This window comes from Alternaria novae-zelandiae, assembly GCF_023758075.1.
Source record: "Alternaria novae-zelandiae strain BMP 2774 chromosome Unknown scaffold_14, whole genome shotgun sequence".
Taxonomy (NCBI): Eukaryota; Fungi; Ascomycota; class Dothideomycetes; order Pleosporales; family Pleosporaceae; genus Alternaria; species Alternaria novae-zelandiae.
In genome coordinates this window covers 865,575-891,475 of record NW_026056974.1, presented here as the reverse complement: position 1 = coordinate 891,475, position 25,901 = coordinate 865,575, and the positions used below count along the sequence as shown (strand labels likewise).

General features: G+C 52.3%; 8 protein-coding genes across 8 annotated transcripts; 1 reads left to right on the top strand and 7 right to left on the bottom strand.

Annotated features, from left to right (window-relative positions):
• Window positions 1–1,444: 1,444 nt before the first annotated feature.
• J4E88_007135 (uncharacterized protein) lies at window positions 1,445–8,191 on the bottom strand (the record flags this gene model as incomplete). Its single annotated transcript, XM_049400756.1, has 3 exons — window positions 1,445–3,274; window positions 3,326–7,851; window positions 7,903–8,191. 3 exons carry the CDS (start codon window positions 8,189–8,191, stop codon window positions 1,445–1,447), a joined length of 6,645 nt encoding a protein of 2,214 aa, XP_049253704.1.
• A 449-nt stretch (window positions 8,192–8,640) lies between these two features.
• Window positions 8,641–9,432, top strand: J4E88_007134 (uncharacterized protein; the record flags this gene model as incomplete). The annotated part of the gene is made up of 1 exon (XM_049400755.1): window positions 8,641–9,432. The coding sequence occupies one exon, from the start codon at window positions 8,641–8,643 to the stop codon at window positions 9,430–9,432; it is 792 nt and encodes a 263-aa protein (XP_049253703.1).
• Window positions 9,433–9,788: 356 nt separating this feature from the next.
• Window positions 9,789–10,070, bottom strand: J4E88_007133 (uncharacterized protein; the record flags this gene model as incomplete). Its single annotated transcript, XM_049400754.1, has 2 exons — window positions 9,789–9,809; window positions 9,870–10,070. 2 exons carry the CDS (start codon window positions 10,068–10,070, stop codon window positions 9,789–9,791), a joined length of 222 nt encoding a protein of 73 aa, XP_049253702.1.
• A 3,863-nt stretch (window positions 10,071–13,933) lies between these two features.
• J4E88_007132 (uncharacterized protein) lies at window positions 13,934–15,670 on the bottom strand (the record flags this gene model as incomplete). Its single annotated transcript, XM_049400753.1, has 1 exon — window positions 13,934–15,670. One exon carries the CDS (start codon window positions 15,668–15,670, stop codon window positions 13,934–13,936), a length of 1,737 nt encoding a protein of 578 aa, XP_049253701.1.
• A 301-nt stretch (window positions 15,671–15,971) lies between these two features.
• Window positions 15,972–16,922, bottom strand: J4E88_007131 (uncharacterized protein; the record flags this gene model as incomplete). Its single annotated transcript, XM_049400752.1, has 2 exons — window positions 15,972–16,141; window positions 16,208–16,922. 2 exons carry the CDS (start codon window positions 16,920–16,922, stop codon window positions 15,972–15,974), a joined length of 885 nt encoding a protein of 294 aa, XP_049253700.1.
• Window positions 16,923–19,531: 2,609 nt separating this feature from the next.
• On the bottom strand, window positions 19,532–19,945 carry J4E88_007130 (uncharacterized protein; the record flags this gene model as incomplete). Its single annotated transcript, XM_049400751.1, has 2 exons — window positions 19,532–19,790; window positions 19,881–19,945. The coding sequence occupies 2 exons, from the start codon at window positions 19,943–19,945 to the stop codon at window positions 19,532–19,534; spliced, it is 324 nt and encodes a 107-aa protein (XP_049253699.1).
• Window positions 19,946–21,538: 1,593 nt separating this feature from the next.
• On the bottom strand, window positions 21,539–21,974 carry J4E88_007129 (uncharacterized protein; the record flags this gene model as incomplete). Its single annotated transcript, XM_049400750.1, has 2 exons — window positions 21,539–21,824; window positions 21,910–21,974. 2 exons carry the CDS (start codon window positions 21,972–21,974, stop codon window positions 21,539–21,541), a joined length of 351 nt encoding a protein of 116 aa, XP_049253698.1.
• A 1,350-nt stretch (window positions 21,975–23,324) lies between these two features.
• On the bottom strand, window positions 23,325–24,012 carry J4E88_007128 (uncharacterized protein; the record flags this gene model as incomplete). The annotated part of the gene is made up of 2 exons (XM_049400749.1): window positions 23,325–23,690; window positions 23,743–24,012. 2 exons carry the CDS (start codon window positions 24,010–24,012, stop codon window positions 23,325–23,327), a joined length of 636 nt encoding a protein of 211 aa, XP_049253697.1.
• Window positions 24,013–25,901: the final 1,889 nt, after the last annotated feature.

Sequence of the window (25,901 nt, the reverse complement as noted above, 5' to 3'; positions counted from 1 at the left end):
AGTCGAAGATCGAGCGTGCTACGAGAGTTTGTACAGTCCGTTAGGTGCGTGCTACTTCTGAGTGTTTATAGTATCCTATCGTGTGAGGCACTCTTTGGTATATGTCTTTCGCTAGATATCGTGAGAAGCGCAAAAATGAAGAATCATTCTAGAAGACGCAAGCTTCCCCATATAAGCTCCCAACCCCATCCCATCCGCCGCAGATCACCCACCCATCACCCTACGTAACCCACAATTTCCTTCTCCGAAGATCACCCAAGCTCGCCCACACTTCTCTAGACCCCGGATTCACCCGTGGCCCAACTAGGTAATTCAACCATCACCCACCCACTCAGATCCCGTCTTGCTATCTGCCGCGGCTCCTCTTATACAAGCTTTAGGAGGCAGACTTAGCTTCTTGGCTTCCATAGGTGAGCGAGTGAAGCGACGTCAAAGAGGGCACCACTAGCGCGCGAGAAGCTTATCTAGAGAAAATTGAGCTTGGCATGGGTCGCCGATTCCGGGGTTGACAGGTTCTGCCGCGTGATCGGTGCATTTTCAACCGGGGGGAGACTCTAGTAAATCGTGTCTAGGCGAATAGTGTGCGAGACCTTTACTACCTGCCTACAAACGTACACATCTAAGTCCCTCGCGATAAGACTTTAAGTTCGAGCGCAAAGCCTACAAGACCTCCACCACCTCCCCTCCTCCTCCCCTCCGCCTCCCCCACCCACCTAGTTGACAGGTTCTGTCGCGTGATCGGGGGACGACGCACACGTGGGGAACAATGCGGAGGCTATCCCGCGGGGTGTTGGTGGGTTAGTTTTGGAAGATCGGCGTTGATGATGGGGGAGGATGACGTAGCGTTAGCTAGGGAAAATGCAATTATTGACTGTCGCAAGACCTCCACCTCCACCCCTCCGCCTCCCCCACCCACCCAAAAATGATTGAATCATGTAGGTGACATGCACAAAGCACGCAGAAGTTACAAGAAGATAAAGAAAGCGAGAATAGAGCTCTCGTGCTGACGCGGATGATGCTATGAGTCTTTTGACCTACCTAATCATCACTTCACCTTCTCACCCTCGAGAATAACCGTACGGCGCACGGGCATGCCATCACTTGTAGAGTCTTAGTTCATCGACACACCACGACACAGCACCCCAAACCCCATGAATCTAAGAACGCACAAAAATCTCAAATTCCCATAAACACCATGTAATGCTATAGTACAGACACATCCTGGAAGATCGGAAACTCATCCCAGAGCCTTACTAATCCCATGCATGAACTTCGCTGTACATACCCATTTTGATAACACATCCTTCATCCCTCGGGAAAAAGATAACCATGAACGTGAAACTCAGAAAAAACATTGAACAAAAGAGAAAGAAAATATATGCTCGCATCCCCATCTCATCTCATCCCATCCTCATCCCTTGATTCCTCGAACTCATGACATTTCCTACTCAGCGCCCGCCTGCCCTCCATTACCACCACCCCCCCTTCCTCCCCTCGGCCTCTTTCCTCCCCTCGTCGCACCCTCACTATCATCCTCAGCCCCACGCTTCTGTCCACGTCCAGCCTGACCAGCTTGACCAGGTTGAAAGCCCGCAGCACCGGGGTTAAGCCCCCTCGCAGGCGAACTCTGATTTTGAGCCTGATTCTGATTCTGTTGGCCGCGACCCCGTCCACCACCCCGGCCGCCTCCGCGACCGATTTGCGATGCACCTGGACCTTGGTTTTGCTGTTGTTGCTGGTTCTGACCTTGCTGACCTTGATGTTGTTGCTGCGGCAGGTTCTGACCTCGTCCGCGTCCGCCAGGCATGGGGATGCCGGTTCCACCAACACCACCACCACCACCACGGGGGATGTTGGATTGGAGAGTGCCGCGGAGGGCCTGGACCCCGGTTCCTGCGCCGCGTCCGGATTGCTGCTGCTGCTGTGCTTGAGGCTGTTGAGCTTGGGCTTGGCCTTGGACTGTGAAACCTGGCTGCGGTAGTCCTCGTCCCATTTGGTTCTGGTTCTGCTGGAATGGGTTTGGGTTGGTGCCGTGGCCGGCAGCTTGGAGGAAGGGATTGGGCTGGGTGGGCTGGGTAGGAGTGGCGTTGTTGGTGCCGTTCGCTTGAGGCGTGTTGGTTGCGGAAGGCGCTGCTGGCTGTTGCTGTGCTGGTGTTGATGTATTCGGTGCAGCTTGTGCGGGAGCAGACTTGGCGGGTGTGGCGGGTTGTGCAGGCTTGGTGGCTTCCACGGGCTTCTGGGTCAGCGCAACGGCGTACACCTTTGCAACCTCCTCAGTCGGCGTCTCCTTCGCAGCCTTCTCGACGTAGCTGAACCTTGTCCTGAACAGTTTCAACTGCGAAGCGTTGAGTTTCGCCTTCAGTTCATGCGTCTTGGTCAGCTTCGCTTCCAGTTCCTCGAGCTTCTCCTTCAGCTTCTTCTCCCAAGCAGCGTTGACGGCAGCTATGTCCTCGCCTGAACCAGCCGCCTTCGGTTGTTCAGGTTCCTGCTTCACACCCGTAATGCCATCGATGGCCTTCTGAGTCTTGAGCTGTTCGATCTGTGTGTTGAGCTGCTTGATCTGTTCGTTGAGTTGTTTGATCTTCTCATCCCTCGCAGCTGTTTGCTTCTCGAGGTTCATGTGAATCTGAGATTTCACCACCGCCAACACCCCGCTGTTGGTCTTGAACCACTTCCTGAGCTGGTCCTCCGTGACTGCAGGTCGGGGTAGATCTTGTGTGTTAATCATGCCATCCGGTACAGGTTGAGTCTCGGATGTCCCTTCACTGGGGGCGTTTTGAGTCGAGACAGCGGCCTGCTTCTCTTGTCGTAGACTCTCGAGCTCGGCTTGATGAGCCTCCTTCAAGCGTTCGACCTGTTCGCTGGATTCGGCCTTGGTCTTCTTGATAGACTCGTTGTACTTGTTCTTGATCTTCTCCAGGGCGCCTTCTCTCCTAGTGATCGTGTCTTCACGGGCTTTCAACGATGCTTCGAGTTCGTTCAGCTCGGCCTCTCGCTGGTCGAGTGAAGCCTTCAGGGCTGTGATCTGTTCATCGTTGTGCGAGGCTTCCGGTTGTGTCTGACCCTCTGCAGGTTGTTGTGCAGACTTCGCACTAGCAAGTTGAGCCCGCAAATCGTCGACTTCGGCGGCCTTCGCAGCGAGCTCCTCCTTGAGCTTTTCAGTCTCCACGGCCGTGGTAGAGTCGGTTGCGGGCTCGCCAGAAGCCGGGTTCGATGATGGTTGTTGCTGTGCAAGCTGGTTCCGAAGCTCGCCGATGGTGGTGTCTTTGGTAGCCTGCGGAAACGTTAGTCTGGGGTATTTAACATGAACGTGACTGGAACTTACGGCTTCCTTCTGGAGCTCGCCCAGTGTCGACAGCTGCGCCTGTAGCTCGGATAGTTGGTTTGCAATGGCAGATCGGCTGCTCTCGGCATTCGAAGCCTTTTGCTGAGCTTCACCCAGCTGCTTCTGCAGAAGAGCCAGCTGTGGTGTCGTAGCGTCGGAGTTCTCGTTGATCTGACCCTCCTCGCCCGCATCTGCATTCTCAGCCGCCTGAGTAGAAGTGTTCGCTTGAGCGATGGCTTCGTCGCGAGCAGTCTTCGCAGCATTAAGCTCTTGCTGGGTCGTAGCCAGTCGTGCGCGGGTCTGCTCCAGCTCCTTCTGAAGTGCCGCCGTTCGCTCCTGGGATTGTCCGGCGGTCGCACTTGTGGCTTGTGCGTTGGTGAGCTCCTGGCGGATGCGGTCGACCTCCTCTTGTAAGCTTGTACTCGATTCCTGCGACTCCTTGAGTTGTGCAGTGAGTGCGGTGATTTCAGCCCTCTTCTCTGACATGCGCTGGTTGTGTGTCTTCTGGAACTTTTCCCTCTCAGCCGCCTTGATGTTGTCTCGCTCAGCATTCGCCTTCTGTACGTCGCTTGTGAGAGCTGTGATCTGTTCGTTGAGGCCGGCTACCTGCTCGAGTGCCTGGTCGCGCTCCACCTTGTGGTCTTCGATCTGTTGCTTGAGATCTTCGAGATCCTTGGGGTCGATGCGATCGTATCGCTGGAGCACATCCTGGTGACGCTTCTGCCAGCGGTCGCGATCCTCTTCAACAGCCTTGAGGTGACCTACATTGAGCTCGAGCTCGCCCTCAAGTTCGATTACGCGAACTTGCAAGGGTTCCAACTCAGCCTGCAGATCCTCCAGTGCCTTGGCCTTCTCGGCAAACGAGGCCTGGAGACGTGTGTTTTCGCTGCGCAACGTCGCATTGCTCTCGCGGTAGACGTTGAGTTCTTCGAGGTTTTTGTTGAGATGTGCAAGGCTGGAGTTGCTCTGCGAACCCGAGGCCTTGGCTTGCTCTTCCAGTAGCTTCTCTCGCGTCTGGTCGAGCTGACCCTGGGCGTGTGTGAGTTGCTGCTCGAGACGCTTGGACTCCTGCACTTTCAGGTTCAGCTGAACCTCCAGAATCTCCTTCTCTCGGCGGAGATAGGTCTCGATGTCCTGGAGGTTGTTGGAGCCGGACTCCGTGCTGCTTGGTTCCCCAGTCGATGCGCCACGGTCGTTCTTCAAGCTGTTGATTTGCTCTTTGTATTCGTCGAACTGCTTGAGCAATGTCTGGTTGTATTGCTTCAAGTCGTCGTGACGGCGTCTGGCTTCGGCAAGCTGCTCCTCATAGCGGCCCTCGGTAGACTTCCAATGTTCTTGACTCTGCTCCAGCGTTGTGCGTGCAGCTTCTGCTTGCGTCTTGAACTCGGTAATCTGGGATTGAAGCTGGTTGTATTCGTCCCGAAGCTCCCGGAGCTTCGTCATGCTCTCGGCGTGCTTCTGGAACTCATGCTCGTAGTCCTTCTGGGCGCGTTCGGCGATGTCGGCTTGGGTCTTGACGTATTGCATTTGGTTCTCGGCCTCAGCCTTGTAGTCGGCTACATCGTTGTTGAGTCGGGTGATCTCTGCCTCCAAGGTTTCCTTCTCTTGTCTGAGGACCAACGTGTCTTGCTCATGCTTTCCTCGCAATTCGGTAAGTTCAGTGCTGCTTGTAGCGAGCTCAGAAGATATGTCTTCCACGCGCTGTTGCAGATCGCGGATAGTAGCATCCTTCTCTTCTTGTGCAAGGTTAAGTTGCTCCTGGAGGCGTTCGTGGGCCTCGACGAAGGTCTGCAATCGGTTCTCAGCATCCTGGGCGATATCCTGGAAGCCGGCAATCTGGGCTGTGACAGCCTCCAGATCCTCTTCCTTGCGCTCGATCTTGCGCTTGAGGTCTGAAACCTGTTCCGCCAGCTCTTCCTCGCGGCTGACAGGATCCTGCTCATCGTTGGCCTGCGATCGTGGTTGAAGAGCCTGTAGACGCTCCTCTGATGACTGGAGTTGGTTCTGGAGTTCCTTGAGGCGTTGCTCCAACTGGTGGCGTGTCGTTTCAGCGGTCGCGGACTTGACTTCGGCACTGTTACGTGCTGCGATGAGGTCGTCGATCCGTCGTTGCGTTTCGGTTCGCTCGTAGTCTCGTTGCTGGGTGGCCCTCTTGTGCTCGGCGATCTCGTCTTCCAGCTTGCTTTCAGCGCTCTGCAAATCTGTCCGAAGCTTGTCCACCGTGTTCTGCAACTCGCGACGGCTTTCCGCGGTGGCCAACTCAGCTTCGTTGCGCAGACTCTGAATCGAGGACACCATGTTGCTCAACCGATCGCGCTCAGTCATCAACTCCTGGTTCCTTTCCTTGAGACGTGCTTCGATGGTCGCGGACATTTCCCGAGATGCCTTGAGCTGCACCATCTCGCCCTGCAAGCTCTGAAGACGTGCCTCGGCTTCCGCGGCGTTCTGGGTGGCCTTGACAAGCCTGTCGTCCTGTTGGGCCATGGTGGCTTGGACCTTGTTGTAGCGTTCCTGGAGGGAGTCCTTTTCGGATTGGAGCAGTTTGATGCTGCCCTCAAGACGAGCATACCTGTCCTGCTCTCGACGCACCTGCGACTCAAAACGGAGTTTGTCGCTTTGGAGCTGAGAGTTGTCCTTGGTCAGACCATCAACCTGCGCCTTGAGTGTAGTGCGGTCCGTGGCACTCTCCTCCTTGAGCAGGTCAATGTGTGATTGAAGGTCCTTGATAAGCTTGCTGTACTCTGGGATCTCGCGAGATGGGGAGCCGTTCTCGAGAAGCAAAGGAGCTCCGCCTGCAGGCACAGACTGTGCGAAAGCGGACGTTGACTGCGAGTGAGATGGCAACTGACCCCGGCCGCCAACTATGCGGCTGTACATATCGCGCTCGGTCTTGAGAGTTTGCGAGCGAACGTTGAGTGACTTGATCTCTTCTTCCTTCTCAGCGACCACGGAGCGTAGACGGCCAAGCTCTTCGACGTCTTGCTGATATTGCTCAGACTTCATGCGAACCTCCTGCCTCTCCTGTTCGTCGCCCACTTGTCGGAGTGTGCGCGTCAATTCGGCGTTCTGTTGCTGGAGGGTAGCAATGTCTTTGTAGAGGATCAAGTGCTTCGTGATCATCTGGTGTGTAGGCGAGTCGTCTGGTACGTGCTTGTCCGGTACTTGGTTGTTCTCGACAGCGTTGACGATGAACTCTTGCTGTTCCTCTGTGAGGCTGCCCAGACCCTGCTCTTCAATCTGGCGACGCCATAGCAGTGTCCGCAGCTGTATCGTCATGTCCTGTACCTGGCGACGCAGTAGAGCGGATTCGTTGTGTACGCCTTCCAAGTCACCCAGCGCCTTGCGCGAGTCGCGCTGTGCTGCCTCGCGTTCGGCAATGGCTTCTTCGAGAAGCGCGCTGATTTCGTTGTTCTGCTCGTTCAGGGCATCGTTCTGGCGGCGAAGTTCGTCGAATTCGGGTTGGTGACGCTCCAGCTCCTGCAGCATGTCGTTGAGGACGCCGGTGTTCTCTTCCAATTTCTCCCGGACCTTGCGAAGCTCTTTCTTGAGGTCGTTGTTCTCGATCAGTAGCTGGGTCTTGGACGCATCGGTCTTGAGCTGCGAGCCGCCAGGGGAGAAGACGACAGCAGGCGAGCCAGCTCGGCCGGGCGTGCTGAAGCCACCGTTCATGCTCATGTCGTGTCGCGGGGTTCCGGGGACGCGGACGGAGCTTCGAAGCTCGGAATTGTCGCTCTTGAGGGTCTCGACGAGCGTCTCGAGCTCAGCAGTGCGCGCATCGGCCTCGGCAGCCCTCTCGCGTTCCGCCTCGACTTCGGCCATGAGCTGGCCAATCTCGGTCGCTGCTTCCTCTTGTACACGACTGCTGTCCGACTGCAGCTGCTCCAAGCGCTTCTTGGTCATCTCGTTGTTCTGCTGGTGCAGCGTCGACAGGCGGCGCGCGCTGTCGAGCTCGATGCGGAAGTGGGCCTCGGCGGCTGACGCTGCATTCTCGAGCTCCTCGATGCGCAGGCGGTCCTCCTCGGCCTTGCCCTTGAGCTCCTCAATGTGTTGTCGCAACAGCGTCTCGGAGCGGTTTAGGGTGTCGATGGTCTCGGCGGCGTCGGCGTTCTCGCGCTGGAGCTGGGCGATCTGGGCGTTCTTCTCCTTCCGGTACTTGCTGTGGTCGTCGGCGCGCGTCTTGAGCTCGGTCGTGTACCAGTCGTTGTTGCTGCGCAGCTGCTCGATCTCCTGCTGCAGGTTGGCCTCGCGGAACTTGACATTAGTGGCGGCGCTCTCGAGCGACTGCGTCTTCTCCTCGAGCGTCGACACCTGCTTGCGCAGCTCGACGGATTTCTGGTGTTGCTCGGTGAGCTCCTTGGCGAGGCGGTCGTGTGCGGTCGTCTTGGTCTCGTGCATGGCCATGAGGTCGCGGTTCTGGGACTCGAGCGTCTTGATGCGCGACTCCAGCGCCTGCGTCTCAGACGTCGAGCTGGTGGCCGTGGCGCGCAGGTTGTGCAGCGCCGACTCTGCCTCTTGTCGTGCATTTTCTATAAACGCGTCAGTATCAATTGGATATGCACAGCGCATGCATCTCGTACCCTCTTGGACTAGCTTCTTCTTCAATTCCTCGGCCTCCTTCTGCGCCTTCTCTGCCGTGGCCTTCAGGGTGCGCGCGCGCTGCTCTCCGCCCTGGATGGCGGCTTCGAGCTCGACATCGGTGCGGATCTTCTCCGATTGGAGGTCATCGTATGCGCGCGCCTTCGCCTCGATCTGGGTGAGGAGCGTCTGGACGAGCTCAACGGTGGGCTCTGATAGTAATGACTGTAGGGTCGTCTCTGGGACGGAATAGGACGCGGCCAGGTAGCCGACGTCGACGGTGGCCGCCATTATCGTGTATTAGTTTATTGCAGGCCTCGAACCATTCTCCGGGTCGGTCGAGTGGGTCCCGGGGAGAAAAGAGACAAAGGACGGGGGTGGTGTTGACGCGAACAATGAACGGGTCCGCGGTCAAAGTCGCGAGTTCAGTTGTTTGACGACGGTCGCGCAGGGGCCAACCACTAGCGCGGCTGCCTCCCAAGGTTGAGGTCATAGCACATGTGCGTCTTTCTCCGACGCCTTCACTCGACGTCTTCCATTCACTACCTTCACCTTCACCCGTCGCACCTTCCGCGCATCCACGCTCACTACTACCGGACCTTCCCCGTTGTCTGCCGTGCGACTCTTTAGCTAGACGCTGCACACTCGACTACCGACAGCAGGTATTCTTGACCAGGCAACAGCCACCACGCACCTGCCCGACCACATCTTCAACTTGTACCACTACCACCACAACCACCATGTCCTTCCTCAAAGCGAACTCGGCCACAGGCATGAATGCCCCCTCACCCACGCCCTCGAGCTCCTCCGCCAGCGGCAAGCGCAAGCGTCCTACCGATGGAGCGCCCCCCGTAGTCTACTCGCAGCCGCAGGACACAGGCACCGGCGAGCACGTCTTCACCCGCCTCACCTACGTCAACGACTTCCTGCGCGAGCGCAAAGAAAAATGGCACACCTTCGACGACATCATGGAATACCTGAACATCCCACCGGGCCACATCCAGCGCGAACAGCTGCGCCAGCTGATGCGCGCCGACAACGCCGGCAACAGGATCAGCTGGGACTCTGCAAACGAACGCTACAAATACAAGAGCAAGCTCAGCATCCACGACCGCGCGCAGCTCAAAGGCCATTTCCAGACGCAGAAGTCGGCCATGGGACTGCAGATCAAAGACCTGAAAGACGGCTGGTCCACCGTCGCCGACGACATCACCAAGATGGAGAACAAGAAGGAGGTGCTGGTGCGACGTGCCAAGGACGGCGTGCCAAAGACTGTCTGGGGCAACGACCCTTCTCTCATGCTGCCCATGGACCCCGTCTTCGCAAAGGCCTGGCACTCGGTCCAGGTGCCTGACAACCCGGACGAGCTGCGTAAGGCGCTCTTGGCCAACAAGCTGACCGCCGCTACGCAAGCCAAGGTCATCGTCGCCGCCCCTACGAACAAGAAGAAAAAGGGTCCTCGTCGTGGTGGCAAGCAGACGAATACCCACATGATTGGCATCCTGAAAGACTTCTCCGGAATGAGAAAGTAGACGAGTCTGAGGCTTGCAATCTCTCTCATTTGATGTGGAGTACCTTTTGCGTACGTGGTGGTTATGTTATTTCGGGAGTCATGAGTGGCTCGTGTCGATCTGCGTCATCGCAGTACCATGGATGGCATGGAAGGAACTGAGATAAAGTAGATCATGTTTGTTTCTTAACTGCATAGCGACGGCGTTGGCACATGTTTTCACGTATACTGGCGTTTTCATCTCTGGGCAACGTGGGAAGACCGTTGAACCTCCTTCAAATTGGCATAAACAATAAACATATGTAATATTATGCATTCCCTCTTTCCCAATTTCCCCTCCTCCTTCAAGCCCTCCCTCCCCATACAGTCTCAGTGAAATCATACTCCGCAGCAACTGACCTACACGGCACTGTTAGCAATGTCCTTCTTCTTCTTCTCTAGAGTAGGTACGGTACTTACACTGCAGCTAGGACAGTCGGTACCACAGCCGCACGGCGGCACGAATCTGGTGGCGCAGCAGCTCTCGAACTGCTGACGAGCTTGTAGGTCGCCTTCTACGACGTCGTAGGCTTTGATGCTGCCGTCGACTTGGAGGACGTAGTTCGTGGCGGCGAGGGAGGTGCTCGCGCAGAGGAGGGTGAGGAGGGCGGTGAGCTTCATGGTTGTTGATATAAGGAGGTCGGAGTTGTAGGTAAACGTATTCTTATTGTCTGTCTGGATAGGAGGGTGGTCGTGGTCGTGCTATAGCCAGCTACTTATACCCACACAGCCCATCCCCCATCTCCTACCCCGGCCGACCATCCTACCCAACACGTACATTCATCTATCCACATATCCACATATCCACATCTCCACATCTCTACTGATCCAGCCTCGTTTGTTTTTCGTCCGTTGCATCACAGACACTGCGTACGCATTCTGTGGAGACGAACCCCTTGCATTTCGGCCCGGTAGGGTTGGGGTTTGCAGACTAAAGGGCTGAATCACATCTAGGCGGTACTGGGCATCACACCATGAATGAAGTGATGCGGCGGTGAGGAGATGGGGTCGGAGGTGGCCGCTGGTGGCTTTGTGGTTGCTGTTGTGATTGTTAGTGTTAGTGTATGTGGATGTGGATCACAGCTAGCTACGGGGTGTTGAACTAGGTATCCGGTGAAGATGGTTATGGAAAGCAGACGTTGATTTTGAACTATCTAAACTCGTTCGTTCAGGCCAAGGCAAATAGATCGTAAAATCTCCCAAGTCTTTCACTGATAAGATATCATACACAACCCCAATATACTCCTCCCCATCCTTTCTCCCCTCCTCAAAGATTTCAGCAAGAAGACTACACCCAATCCATCATTTCATTCATTTCATTCATTTCATTCATTTCACAACAAAATACACACCACAAGCATTCTCACACGCCCTCCCACACCCCCAAGGCGGAGCAAAGTTTTTGGAGCAGCAATCCGGGATAAACTGGCGTGCATCAAGCTGCGTATCTGGTACAATCTTGACAGAGCCGTCGAGTTGGGGGATGTGCTTTGCGAACGCGGTGCTCGCGCAGAGGGCGGTGAGGAGGGCTGTGAGATGCATTTTAGGCGGCTGGTAGATGTGGTTTATTATTAATTGGATTCGGAATGTGGGGATGTTGTTGGTGGTGTGGAAATAAGCATGTATACTACATGTGTTCCCAAACAGCTCCAACCTTTCTTCCACCTCCACACCACACACGTCCACGGGTACCTTGCGTACCTCCAGCTTCTCTTCCCTTCCCTTCCCGCATCGCCTCACCTCACCTCACCCACCCACCACGCACACACAAGCCGGCCCATTCCCACCCACCACACGCATCGTTTCGGCCCGTTCGCGTCTGGTCTCCAAGGTTAGTCTGTACCTAGGTATATAGGCTGAATAGCCAGCTCTAGCACCTGGGCAAAACCGCACATCACCACCTCCATCTGTCTCTACTGCTTACTGTGGGTACCTAGGTATTCGTTACGCGGAGAAGAGCCGTGGCAATGACCTGCAGCTGTCAACGGCAGTTGGATGCGTCTGCATTCCCGGCCATGGGAAGCGGGAGAGTGATGAGGGAGGGAGCGTTTTGGGTGGGCGGGAGGATGGGAGGATATGGTGACGATGATGTTGTACATACGCGTATTAGGTTTCGCGCCGTTGGAGTAGAGCGGTTTTAGTGTCGTGATAGATTGCTTGGGTCGACGATGGTAGCTGGTAGCCTCGTTTCGAGTATCTGGTCGCCACTTGACGGCTTTTGGTAGTGGTTTCCAAGGTTGTCGCATGAACATTCACCGCCTTTCTTCCCTGTCCTGTACAGTGGTTCCACGGTTGTTTCTCGGTCGCTCGATCCTACTTAGTTACCTAGACTTGCACGTCGCAATTCTGGCACGAGTGACGAGGCTGTACATGAGGTGTAGAAGACCAGTTTGAAGGGTCTTATCCTGGGTGGAATGTTTGGTGTATGGATTGGTGTTATGGCGCCATCTCTGGTGTACTGTATTACCTCGACCTTTCCAATGGTTCGGGTTCCGATCTGTTCTTGTTGTGATTTGTAGTACTATTTAGGTAGGAGGCTGGAGGGCTGATTCACATCTGGGCGCCTCTGGGCATCACATTGCGACTTTTGGTGCTGTGCGGTGAGTTGGGGCGGTGGGGTGGGATGGAAGTGTCGTGCGATGGAGGTGTTGTTGCTGGCGTTGTTGGTGGTAGTGCCCAGGTGGTAGTGTGCAGAAACCACTGCCATGTGTGAGTATTGTCGGACCTGGTACCTGGGAAATATGAGGCTGGAGGAGAGTCCCGATATTTACCCGTAGCTGTGGCCCAAGGTGATCTGGGTCGGCGGTCAGTGGGCAGTGATACAAGAAGGCATGTCTGTCGTAGTCCTGTCCGTGTCAGCTGTTATTGCTTCTAGTAGCTATTTACTTCACTCTTCATGGCACTCGTAAACTTCGAAATGTTGAAATTTGTACTTGTACGCTACCTAAAGTAGGTATCAGCGCAGATGTCCGATTTCATGCTGATATTAGGCTATCACGCCATCGGTGTCCTCTCTCTTTCTCTCTCTCTATCGTCATGTCTTTGCCTCTCTTCCCCCTTTGGCAGTCATCTCATACGTCTCTTCTCGAAGAATCCGTCCTTTCCAGAGGTGACCGGTCATGGCGGACTATCGCACCTCTCTAAAAACCGCAGCACTCAAGCTACACCCAGATATGTTAGCAAAGCGTTCCTTGATGCCCTTGTCCCTCTCATTCACCCCCTCCAGTGCTCTCTAAGCCCTCCTTCTTCTAGATTCGACTAGGAAATACGTACACCGCAGCTAGTACAAGGCGCAGGTGGGCAAACACAAGGCCCATTGAAGTTGGTGGAGCAGCACCCTGGGATTTGGCGTGGTAGCAGATCGCCTTCTGCCATCGCTTTGATGGAGCCGTCGGCTTCGAAGATGTCGATGGCGAAGGCGGTGCTTGCACACAGGGCGGTTAGAATGGCGGTGAGCTTCATGGTTGGCTGTTTTTGTGGTGGGCGCGTGTGGATAGTAATGATGTTGTTGGGACGAGATGTCGATGGCGGTCGTGGTGGTCGTGGTGCATGTATTTATATTCACCTACCTATCTGCTGTACAACGACCTGCATACAACCTTTGTTACTGCTTACTGTATTCCGCTTCTCCCGACGTATTTCGTATCGCATGGTATATCACCACGTACGTATGTACATGAGTGTTGATCCCCCTCTCTCTTTCCTTCGGCCCGTCGTCGTACGAGCTCGTCGCTAACCTGGGTAATATAGGCTGAATAGCAGCTGGGCGGACTGAGCATCGTCATTCTTCTATCTTTACTGCTCCTCAACCTGGTGCTTCTCTTCTGCATGTCATGCATCCTGATCAAACATTCTTTCCGTCCGCAAAGCCAAGGTTTGGTTTATCGTGATGCTTTCTCGCCTGATACGCACATGCAGTTCTGGAATATCGGGTTGAAACGAAATGTCTTTCGTCATCGTCGTCGTTACTGCGGCGAGTTGGGGTATTTGAGGACTTGATCGCCAGCGCTTTATTCGTGCTACATGGATGTCGCTTGCTCGGGTTGATAGCTGAAGATGATGCGCACAGCATGCGAGCCTCGGAGTGCCGTTTGAGACCTTTGGTCGCGTCTTACTGGAATATGTTAGTGCTGTTGCTAGTAGCCATCTGATGTTACGTCATGTACACATGCATTCACTAACCCACGAATAGTGCTAACGACTACTACCACACGCAAGATGCGATAAATATACTCCAAAGCATACATGAAGACGCGGAATTTCTTGGCGTAACGACCACTGCGATGCAAACATTCACCGCTACCTTTCCTGCAGGGTCCTTCCTCGGTTACATCTCGGCTGACTAACTTTAGGGCTTACATTAATTATGCCACGGTTTGATTTGCTCGCTCTTCATGAAATCGCCAGTGTTTCCATCGTTCCGTAGAACCTTGAGATGCGATACGGCGATACGACGTGTATCAATCGTGGCGTCATGATTGGCATCATGTCACCACCTCAGGTTTACCGCCTCTTCCTCTCCAATACGGTTCCTGTCCCAACCTCTCGTCCACGAAGCGTTCAGGTAGACCGATGCCTTTGCTGGAATCGTACTCTCCACTGAGTTGACAATCCGTGCACAGCGCGCCCAGCTCATTAATTCTAGCTCTCGCTTCTGTGTATCGCTCATTCTCTTCTTGGAACCGGGTCTTCATGTCTTTGAGTATGGAGGCTAGATGTTCCTGCCGCTCCGAGGTTACCTCAATCCATATCTTTGGACATTCTTTATTGTCGCTGTAGCGCGATGGCTCCCACTTGATGTCTTCGTTCCAGCCCCAGTTTCGCTCCGAGCTTATAGGCCCGTACCTGCTGAACATGTTGTATAAGATGATGGATGTCTGGATCCCCTCGGCGGCAGCGGCTCGGCTGATCGATGCCAAGCTGTCCAGCCAATCTTCCTTCCAGTCCAGGAGCGGAAGTTCGACACGCAGGTGCGCGAGCTGGGGGAAGGCTGTCCGCTTGTTCTGCACCACTAAATCGAGTGCCGGGAGTAAGCACTTTGGGACAAATTCGACAACCTTCTTGTGGTCTATATGCTGGTTCTGGGCTCGTGTTATCCAGAGTTCTTCAAGGTTCTTGGGCAGCGTGGTCCAGAGTCTATCTCTCGTTTCGGCGATGTCGAACATCTCCTCGTTGGTGGTCTTGCGGTGGCCCCATATGTACACGGGGGCGACTTTAAGGCGACGCAGAGCCGTGAAAGAAGAGAATGAACACGGATAAGCCTTTCCGCGCTCGGCGCTTTCGTCGTCAAGGTAAGGGTAGAAGTCTTCGTGGCTTAACCCCAGCGTTTCCAGCGTCTCGTGATGTGGCTCCAGGCTTCGCATCATCGCCGGATGCTCCGTGTCGCACCATGCCCACGGGCCTCCAAGCTCGTAGTTGAAGGTCTTGAGTCTTCCGGGTATTGTCGCGTTCAACATGCCTTGGAAATTTTCCATGTCAAGCTTTGCGCATCGCAATTCCAGATACTCTATTGGGCATGATCGTGGCTCCAGCTTCGAGAACAGGGCATTCTCATCGTGAACTTCGCTGTCGCCGTGCTTCCATCCGTTTATAGAGCGCACATTAGGTAGATGGAAGAAAGCTGCGACGTGACTGGTGTCGCTAGAATACTTGTCGTCTGCTCCAGCAACCAGGATATCGATAGGCTCTGACATTGCGTGTGGATTCCCACGGATGACCCTGGGCAGCAACGAGACGAAATCATCATGGCCATACAGGTCGCAATTGATGTTCAAACGTCGAAGTTTCGGGAGGCCTACGAGTAATAGCGCCATAATAGCATCCTCATTCTTGGCCGACTGGATCTTCCCATACACATCTTCAGCCTCTTCGACGGTGGAAGTGTACTCCGCGCACTTCTGCCTCAAGATTTCGTGGACTCCAGGATCATCAGATTTTGGCCAGGATCCGTTGGAATATCTATCTTCAACATCTGCCCAGGTACGAGGCACGATGAAGGATTTGACAAGACAGGCATGGGCGGGGGAAGTGAAAACCAAGTATGCAAGAGCGGCAAGGTTGTCGGTCTCTTTCAGGTAAATCTCTGAGTACAACCATGGCGTCGCAAGCCGATTGAGTGTTCTGGAAGTACGGCATAGGCTGAGGAGAGATTCGCGTGTGGATAATGAGACAACGTGTTCAAGAAGCTCGGTGGGAAGCTTCTCCTCAATAGAGAGTGACATGGCAAGAACAACGACTTTGCAATGGCAGTTCGCTGGAATGGAGAAGAGGAATCGATAGCCATCTTGAAATTCGGAGAAGATTTTATCGTTTTGTTGTTAGCTGTTGCTCGTTGTGCAAGGCCGCCAGGGCGTATCGGATGCCGGCTTGGCATCTTGCTAGACAGCTGCTTACGTGACGTCATCGCCACGTCGCCCAATCACCTGGAGTTTGCTGCCTGAATCATCCACTCTTCATAGATCTAAAACTTTCTGATTTGAGAGCTAAGTACAGATCACCACTGTCTGCCTTCGCTATCCTCTTCTAGTTCGTAGTGGCCCCAAATGGCCATCCATTAAGATCGATATTGAGCAACCTCCCCAACCTAATCTCCTCGGCACGAGACTTGAGATCGTCGATATCCCAATTACACCACAAGAACTTGCCCTTGAGGAAGCGAGCCTCTGGGGTCGAGAGCCAGAGATTGAAGCTTGCTGGGAGAGTGACTACGTCAAATCGATTAGTCTCATCGCAGTATGCAGTAGAGTCACAGAACTTACCATCATCAGTCTTGACATGTTTGAAGCTCTCTGACCCACCGACTCTACGGTTCATCTCCGTCAACACAACGCCAGGCTGGGTATGGAAGACACTAAGACCGGGTTTCGCAAGGAGGACCATGTCCCACAAGCGGTAAACAGCCATCTTCGCAACGCAGTAGGACGCGTAGGCATCGTTTAGACTCAAATGGGCGCCCCAGGAGTTGATAGCAACAACATGCGCATCGGGTGCAGCATGGCGTATGAAAGCTTTCGCAACCCACAAAGAGCCCTCAATATTATCAGTGACGCCCTTGAGAAACTCTCTTGCATCAACCTCAGCGAAGTCCTCAGTCGGACCAATGACCGCAGCGGCGTGAATAAGAGTGTCAATCTTGCCCTCTCTCGCGAAATTGTCAAAAGCCGAATTGACAGATGCCTCGTCGGTAACATCCGTGCTTTGGATAAAGACCTTTGTGCCAGGACACTCTTTCTCGATAAGCGCTTTGTTCTCGAGCAGCGGACCCTCGCGGCGTCCTAGGAGACCGATGCGTGCGGCACCTGCGCGGGCGAAGAAACGTGCTGTCTCTCCTCCGATGCCGGTGTTGCCTCCTCCAGTCACGAGAATGGATTTGCCTTTCTGAGAGAGGGCTGGAAGGCTGGGGTCGCCGGCGGGTTGGGCTTTGTTGTGCCAGCGCTGGACTGGAGATGGGAAGGGAGGAGTGGAGGATACCATGGTGACATGGATGAGGTTTTGGTGGAGAATGAAGGATGGGTTGCTGCGTGACTTGCGACTGATACCACTTAGAAAGATGCGAATGTCTTGGATGTTCTTAGGAGAGGACGACCCATCATTCTTATAATGTTCTTGTTCCCCGGTCGGGGAAAGAGACACGGCGGAGTTCACGAATCCCGACGTACAAATTGTTCCGCCCGACACTAGTGAAATCCGACCGTATTGATCCTGTTTCGCATGGGGTGTCGCTTTCGCCGGTTGGTATGTCATGCATACTTGTACACAAATACTCATTGATATCTTGCTGTTTATATGTCTCGCTAGAATCCGTCAAGCTATGTCGCTAAGCCATTGAGGCCGTGAGCATGATCAGGCCACCCATGCTGTCCATACCAGAACACCATTCAGCCCAACAGGCCGCGCTACGACTAGCTCTACTCGTATGAATCTGAGATGGCGTCTCGTCACTTGATGGAATGTATGGCAACCACGCATCGCGGCAGGACAATCGACGATGATCCAACTCTATAATCTCACCATCCACAGCCAGCGCAAATGATGTCTCTTCTCGCGGCTCGTTCTGCCGTTGTCTTTGCCACTCCTCCGCATCCCGTGCTTCCCAGAGTTGCCGTTTAGCGGGCAGAGGCGCAATCACAAACTCAGTGGGCATGTCACACATGGCTGCTGGGTCGAAGAAGACGAGCTTGTTCAGGACGCGATAGATTACCGCGAGTCTATCATGGGTTTTAGTGAAGGAATATGGAACGGTTATCGGAATGATCAATGTACCTTCGCCTGGATTCTTTGTAAACCCAGTCTTGCCAGCTGTTAGTTGACTTGCTGCGACATAATACGTCATGCGTATGGCAATCAAAATCGTCGCGAGAAAGTTGGATTGCGACGAGCTAGAACGAATATCGTTAGATGTGTTTCCTAAACGTGCGGACATATTGGACTCACAATGACTGCCCTCTCTAAAAGATAATCCAGATTATTATGCTCAGTCTCGCCTTCGTCGATGCGAATCAGAATGTAGACCGAAAGAGCTTGCATAGCACCTAGTAGTTCCCATTTGTTTAGAGTTTGGTTCTGGTCACAGATGCGTTCACACTCGGTTCTCACATTCCGCCAGAAGAGCTTTCGGCTGCCTTTCACTCGGTTCGCCATCATGTGCATCAACGCGATGCAATTCTCAAGTGGTTCTATTGTTGTCCCTTCATCCATGAACGACACATAGCTTGGATGTATGAAAGGTGGCAGGTCATTTTGCTGCAGCATCAGCGGATAAGACTTTAATGTGTAGAAGATGAGACTGGCCGCTCTTTCCGCTTCGTGGTGCATCTTTGGTCGTTGTATCATTGATCTGACGTTCGAACTAGGGCCGGGTGAGATGGCAAAGCACAAAAATTGTTGTCTCTGAGTTCGATGTTGCCGCTCCCGCTGACGAGTAACTTCATTCTGTTCGTCGGAGATTGGGCCTGTTAATTCCAGCAACGATGAAGGAGGCGTAATGGTCGTCGGGCTGGCTGATCCTGGTGAAGATGATGTGACTGAAGGGAAAGCCGACTGAGGCGTAGGTATCATGTAGTCGTCAAAAGCCGTCATATCGTCGAGGCTCCACTGTAGGTCTTCGAACACGGGGTCAAAGCTGGTCAATGTAGTAGCCAGAAGACCTTGAGATTGATCGGCTACAGTTGGCACAATCGAGTTTGCATGACCGTCAAGGGGATTGTCCAGGTGGTCGGAGGTAGCATGACGCACAGCATGACGCTTTTGCCTTGTAGATCTGGAAGGATAGTGACACATGAGACCCCTTCGGATACAACGCGAACATCCTGGTAGTGCGTTATTGCACGCGGTCTTTGCCTTTGCGCAAGCCGCACACGATCGCCGTCTCTGGACAGAGGCTCTCGTGTTGGACCGACAATAGTAACCATGACGTTTCAATGATGATTCTTCGAGAAACGGTCAGTCCAATAGTCGTTGTCGCAAAGTTGGAGCAGCACGGCAAAGACACTGACGTTTGGTAAACGGCTTGTTGCACTGGCGGCACCAAAGCACACCCGCAGGTACCTGCTCCGCCATCCGGGGCTGATCTGAAGGCGAAGATGGTGGTTTGTGACACTCACGAGACAGCTGGTTCGGGATAAATTGAAGGCAAAAAAGCATTTGGGTGGCGTGAAAAAGAAGCCTGGTCGTGACAAGCACAAGGTATCTAGGTAGTCCCGAGGTTGGTGTGGTTGTTGCTGACATATGCGGCAGGGACGCGCCCCACCTGCATCCTTCGGCCGGTACAAATTGTAATTCCCACTTGGGTCAACATGACGCTAGCGCATCGACGTGAAGTACTTCCCAACATAAGACTATTTCGGGCCCGCACGCTCATTATAGGTACTTCACGGTCTGATGTTCAGCCTTGGAATGGCTATTTGCGTCGGTTAACCTCGTGACCTCGGGAGTCTCGCACAAAGATGAAGTACATGAGTCTGTTTGGTGAGACACCAGGTGCACTACTTTCCAATTGAACGAGTGTGTATCTAACAACCAGCCGTCATAAACCGCTATCACCCCTTCTTCCCCCTAGTTTCAAAACATCCCTTCATCCCCCTCTAGCTACGGTAGTTAACCGTCACATGGCACTTATCACAGTTACCAGTTCCATAGCTACCATGCGACTTTCCACAGTGAGCCAAGATATACTCGGCCTTGTCCTTGATAACCTGACCCCGCACTGCCTGCTGGCCAGAGCCGTTGGTTGCGTACTTGATGAAGCAGCTGCCCTGCGAGAACTCTTGCTGGTCGTTGTAGTACGTGTTTACATCGATTCTGGCGATGCCGACGTAGCATTCGCTTAGGTTGGGGGAGCGGCTGGAACCGTCGCAGCTGGGAGGATGGGTTAGGATGGGTGGGGATGATGGGTTGATGTCTGAGGGGTGGTAGGAAGGGGAAATGGCTTACTTGTCGGAGTAGGCAAGAGCAGTGCTGCTGAGAGCGAAAAGGGCGAGTGCGATTCTGGCGAACATGATTGCGGAGTGTTCTGGGTGTTTGTGATGGTAATGGATGGGAAGTTGATGTGTTTGATGTTTCTAAATCGCTGTGCGGACGCAGTATTTATAGACAAAATCTGTACGTACAGGAGGGCTCGCACACGCCACCCCTAGCTGACTATACCACGCTGTCCTTACTATTCTGTAAGTGAAGATACCGGTGAAGGTGCGTCGTTGCTGATGTGCATGATGCCATCAGGCATGCGTGTTTGGGATGAGGCCCCCCATATGCTCGATGGACACGCTTCGGCTACAACTCCGATCTGGAGATCATGTCCCTAGAATGTCGGTTTAGAGCCTCTATGATCCGTCTCCTTTGGTGATGCAGGAGTAACCACCCGGTGAAACCTCGCGAATTACAATGTCTCCGCAGCATAGGTTTTGACAGAAGCAGTCTGCCTTCCGTACTTGATGTGACACACAGTAAGCACAGCCTTACGTCTTGGAGTGCACGTGAGAGTCCGTAGCACATTGCCAACGAGAGATGCAATCGGAAGGTCCTCCGCCATTAGACGGAAGCGTAGAGACGTGTTGAGAGATCCGCCCACTTCGGGTAATCCGGGAAGCGCCGATCAGGAACGAACGCCTGATCCGGTCGATCGCAGAACCTAGCATCACGAAGGCGCATTAGTTCTGGTATCCTGAAGTTACAATGCAGTAATATGATGCAAGTAAGCAGGAAGCACATCACCTCTCGTTGGCCAGGTTGGTAGTGGAAGGTAGTGAAGGTTTGCGGGCCGTAGTGTACATGCGGTACAGCCTTACGGACGTACGGCCCCGGCATTAGCTTGATGTAAGTGCATTAGTATCCTTCCCAAACACGATAAGCTTCCGAAGGGTCCAAAAGCTTGTGGCGCTGATGAGCCATGCAGGCTGCAGTGACACAGCATTTGCTTTTGCAGCAAGCTCATCGAAGAAGAGCATGAGGCTGACTCAGACCCCGACCTGGTCTTCGTTTATGCTGGCCACCGAAGCTTTACGTCAAATTGATGGTCGTACTGATATCCAATTAGAGTTATCATAAGCTTTCCAAACAAGCTACGGAGAAGCATTGCCCAGGAACGGCTAAACGAGTAAACGAGGGGCGCGAGGTGATATACACCAAGGCTATCGTGTAAAAGGCGGGGAACTAGGCGCTAAGGCATCTTAGTGGATCGTGAGGTACGCTTTAGTACTGAAAAGTCAGGTGTTTGTGATGAAGTGGCCGCAATGGGCTGTCATCCCGTAGCTAGCTGGCAGGCTGCGGCAGCGCGGCGCCATACTGGCGTTGTAGACTAAAAAGCATATCCACAATGAGCTAGAATGGACGCAGAGTATGTGGACAAACCGCACGATTAGTGATGGGGAAGCTGTCCGTACCGAAGCGCCAATGCGCTCGTGCCCAGCCACGGGAAAGGCCTTCCTCCGTGCGATCTCAATTGGATCGGAAGTTCATGGATATCTCGTCTTAGGTAAAGCAGATTATAATTGAGCGAGTGTTTACATGTTTAGGTAACGACTGATTGCTGTGATTGCTGTAAAGACTGTGTTTTGAAATTCGCACCAAAAGGATAAGACAACGCTCTGCCTTCATCGCGCCTTGTAGTTGACCGTGACATGGCACCCGTCACAGTTGTCTGTGCCGAAGCTGCCTTTGTGATGTCCGCATTCATTTAAGATGCGCGTTGCTACATCCTTGATTTTCTGACCAGACACAGGGTGTGACACACTCGCCTTGTCATTCGTTGCGTACTTGACGTAGCAGGTTCCGTAGGAGAACTCTTGGTCGTGGCTGTAGGTGAGGCCGGCGTTGATGTTGTTGGCAATGGCATCGCGGCATTCAGCGATGAGAGGCGAATTGGTGGATCCTTTGCAGCTGAGAAGGTTAGTAATTTCGATTAACGGTGACGGCAAGAGGGTTGTGGTGGAAAGAGGTAGTAAAGAAAGCGCGCGCATCTTACTTGTTTGTGTAAGCCATAACGCCGCTGCTGATGGCGAGCAGGGTGATGGGGAATTTGAAGAACATGATTGTATGCTTGTGGCTGGCCGAAAGTCTCTATTGATGTTTTTTCTGTAGTTGATTGTTCGTTATAAGTTCGATATGCTAGATACCTTCCAAAGCAGGATGCGGACACAGTACTTATAGACAAAATATAGATGTAAGTAAGACATCCATACGCTTCAACTCCGACAAGGCCCCGATGCCTGTATTAATTTTGGGGCTATGTGACCGGTGAAGATCCATCGTAGGTGACGCGCATGGCAAACTTGGGCATGCGCTCGGGGCGAAGAGCCTTACTGTCCTTGTTGGAGACACTGCGGATTCGACTGCCAATGACCCGGGTTCGTGAGGCTGAGGAGTACAGCGAAAGCCCCTGATATGACTTCTGTTCTTCCTATCCGGAGACGTGGCAGCTGGTAAACCTGATAGAGTTGCGTCGCTTTTCTGTCGGACTGTAGGCAGAGGCCGTCTACCCTCGACAGTAGGATAGCAATGCTTGGTAGTCAAAGCAGTGCTTCCACGATACTAGCGAGGATACCGAACGCCACAGCGAGAATTGCAATAGGAAGAGCCCCACATCGAGCCGGAACTGTATCAATATGCTCATGATGACCTTCACGTCGAAGGAGCACCGCATACACGGTAGATAATCTTGTCCAAAAACGGCCGCATAACACTGTCGATCGTAAGATCTAGTTCCAGGAATTAGCAGTCCGTCCAATTGAGTATAGCATAGGGAGATATGAGACGGGTGTACAGCATAAGCAAGCTATGCGTTTAGGCCTCTTGTTGGCCAGACATCACCACCGGAAATGGTGAAGCTTCGGGAGACGCATTGTGGGTGTATGATACTAACACTAGCTTGACATGTATAAATTCTCATTAGCAATAAAGTAGCCACAGCCTCCTTCGTGTCAGCTCAGGGTATGGTACAGAAGCGCCACACAGCCTGATGCGGCTCTGCTAGTGCTTCCGCATGGGGCGGACACAAGGTGTCTTGCCACACCGACATTGTAGGAATGTTATTATAAGACACGTAAGAAAGTCGGGTATGAGTCCTGCCCAGAAGCGGCTGCATCGGGGCACAAGGCTGCGTATGCCAAGTCCGTCTTTCCTCTAGCGGCCACCACAGTACTTTAATGTGCATGTACAAGGCGGGGTTCTGAGACGCCATGTACGTTGGATCGATCTAACGGGACGCCTCAGCAATATATAACGTTGCGTTCGAGGTCAACAGAAGATAACAGGCGGTCAGGCGGCGAGGGCGGTGTTTGAAGCCATCAGTGGCATCGTAGAACCTGAATACGAGATCTAGACGCGGAGATCTAATATTCAGGTTTTACGATGCCACTGATGGCTTCAAACACTGTCCTCTCAGCCTTCCAACGCCTTCGTCCGTCCATTCCTCTTTCTCCAACTCTGCACACCTCTGTCAATCTCATCTCTTGTCACACCGTCTTTTATAAGCTGCATAGTCACTCCCAGTACCTCAACATTTTTATTCCTGCTCTCATCGTCGAAGAAAAGCATCTCCTCGTACTCGATCCCGCTGTCTCTATGTATCCTCTGGAAATGCGTCGTCTTGCTGCCGGGGTATATTTGCATGTGATCGAAGTAGTCTATCGCGCGTGAGGACGATCCGTTTGCGCTGGGTATCTTGAGAAGCTTGAGCATTTCGCGGCCGAGATCGGGGGCGCACGTGCGCGAGGCAGCGGCGATGAGGATGTTCTTGTGTTTGAGCTGTGGTTACGTCAGCTTCGTCATGGAGACGATAGATATCGAGTCATCTCACTGCTTCTAATACGCCGCCAACATCGTTGTAGAAGCCGAAGCCCTCGCCATATTTGTCCTTGACCTTCAGGCCGCCTTCGACAGGCTTCAGCGGAGGCGTGACGTGCGTGTCAACCCAGAAGGGCCATAGTGTGTAGTCGAGATCGAAGACAACAATTTTAGGGAGCGGTAGTCCATCCGTGAACGTTGACGGCCATTGGACCTTTTCCGGGAGCGTTGTGGTCGTGGTTGTGTCGGTGGATGCCGACGAGGTCGCGCTGCGGCGGGGCATCGTGGTCTTCAGTATGGGTGGCAAGGGCGCTTGGAGGAAGAAGGCCAAGATCACTGCAGATACGACAACAGTTAAGAAGCGTGGGAAGGCCAGAATAGAGGTGCGCAGGGTGACTGTGAAAGCTGTCGCACGTGGCGCGCGCGTGGCAGAAAAAAAGACGATGACGTAGACGCGTAGGACTGCCCGATTGGGCGCCGGCACGTGAGAACCCTCGTGGCACCCGTGGACGCAACAACGTTAAACACACCTCACTACGAAATACCACGATCGATCGTTCACTCGAAAAAGCAAATTCCCTCAAAGATGGCATCGGCGAGTTCGCTTGTACTACCACGGTTTCCGCTGTACCAATTGGCCGTCGTGAAAATTGAAGTGTTGACCTGTATCACACATCAGCCCCCATTGGCATCACTGCCATCATGTAGATGTTCACGATTGCTGAGTGCAGTTCCCGACGTACCCATGCATAGCACATGCACAACATGAGGAAGATGATGGTCTCGACCACTAGCGCAAGCATCCGTGAACTGCCGATGAACTCATCGCCCGGCCTGACCAGGACCATCCTGAACCTTGTCCGGCGCACCTGCAACCTTAATCCAGCTCTAGCTATTTTGATACTATTGCCAAGTGTATCAGGTCTCTTCGGGGCTAAGCGCGCGATGCGCTCGACAACAAGAGGTACCTCGGTACCCGGAACCAGCGCGTTACGGACGCTCAGCACCCTTATCGCGCAAGTCCAGCCGCTACCAAGTCGTGGCAGCGCTAAAGCAAGTCCTCGCAAACAGAGGCCGCGTGCAATCTCTTAGCCGCTACTAAGTTATAGCAGCGCTAAAGCAAGTCCTCGCAAATAGAAGCTGCGTGCAATCTTTTACGCTATAGAAAATTAAACTTTAGCTATTTTATATATAATAGCAACTCTACTTAGATATAGTAATCTTTGCTACTTAAATACTAAACTTACGTTAAAAGTAGCTAGCAATATATTATAAACTAAATAGTAAAGATAAGTATCTATAGCTAACTTATAAGTCTATATAATATATTTTTAAGTAGATATATTATAAAGCTAATAAAATATAGTTCTATTTAAACTAGATAGTAAGTGCACTAAGTTAAAGAGACTTTAAAGTATTTATAGACTATTTAAAAACATTTAATAGTAAGCTAGGTAGCTAGAAGTACGTTTTTAAACTACCTTCTCTATTACTATACTATATTTACTTTATTTAATATACCTTAGCTATTCTTAGTCTTTTAGTTATTAACGTAGTTATTTACTTCTAGAGTATATCTAAACTTATCTATAGTAGAGAGGTAGGCTACCTCTTTTAACTTAATATAATTTATAACTATATATCTATTAGTAGTTATATAATATATTAATAGACTATACTTATATAATATACTTCTACTAAGAATCTACTTCTAGAGTATTTATACTCTAAACGCATAGGCTACGCCTTAGAATATATTTAGTAAGATTAGCTTCTCTAATATACTATAATAAATCTTAATACTTATATAACTTATCTAATCTAGAGATACTAACTATAGTTATAGAGTTAGTAAGTAAAGTAAACTTTCTATTTTTAATATCTTAATTAGTAAAAGAGATAATAGAAGAAGGTTTAACTACTATAGAAATATTAGCAAAGTATTCTTAATATACTACTAATCTAGTAGGCTTATTAAGCTGCAATACCTTAGCTTTTACTATTATTTACTATATAATATCTACTCTTTAACTAATATTATATATCTATACTAAGCTAAGGTATTATATATAACTTATAAGTTATATCTTACTTATCTCTATAGTAAATATAGCGTTGTAAATTTAGATCTAGCTACCTTCTCTTTACGTAGTTCTTGTATATAGATACTAT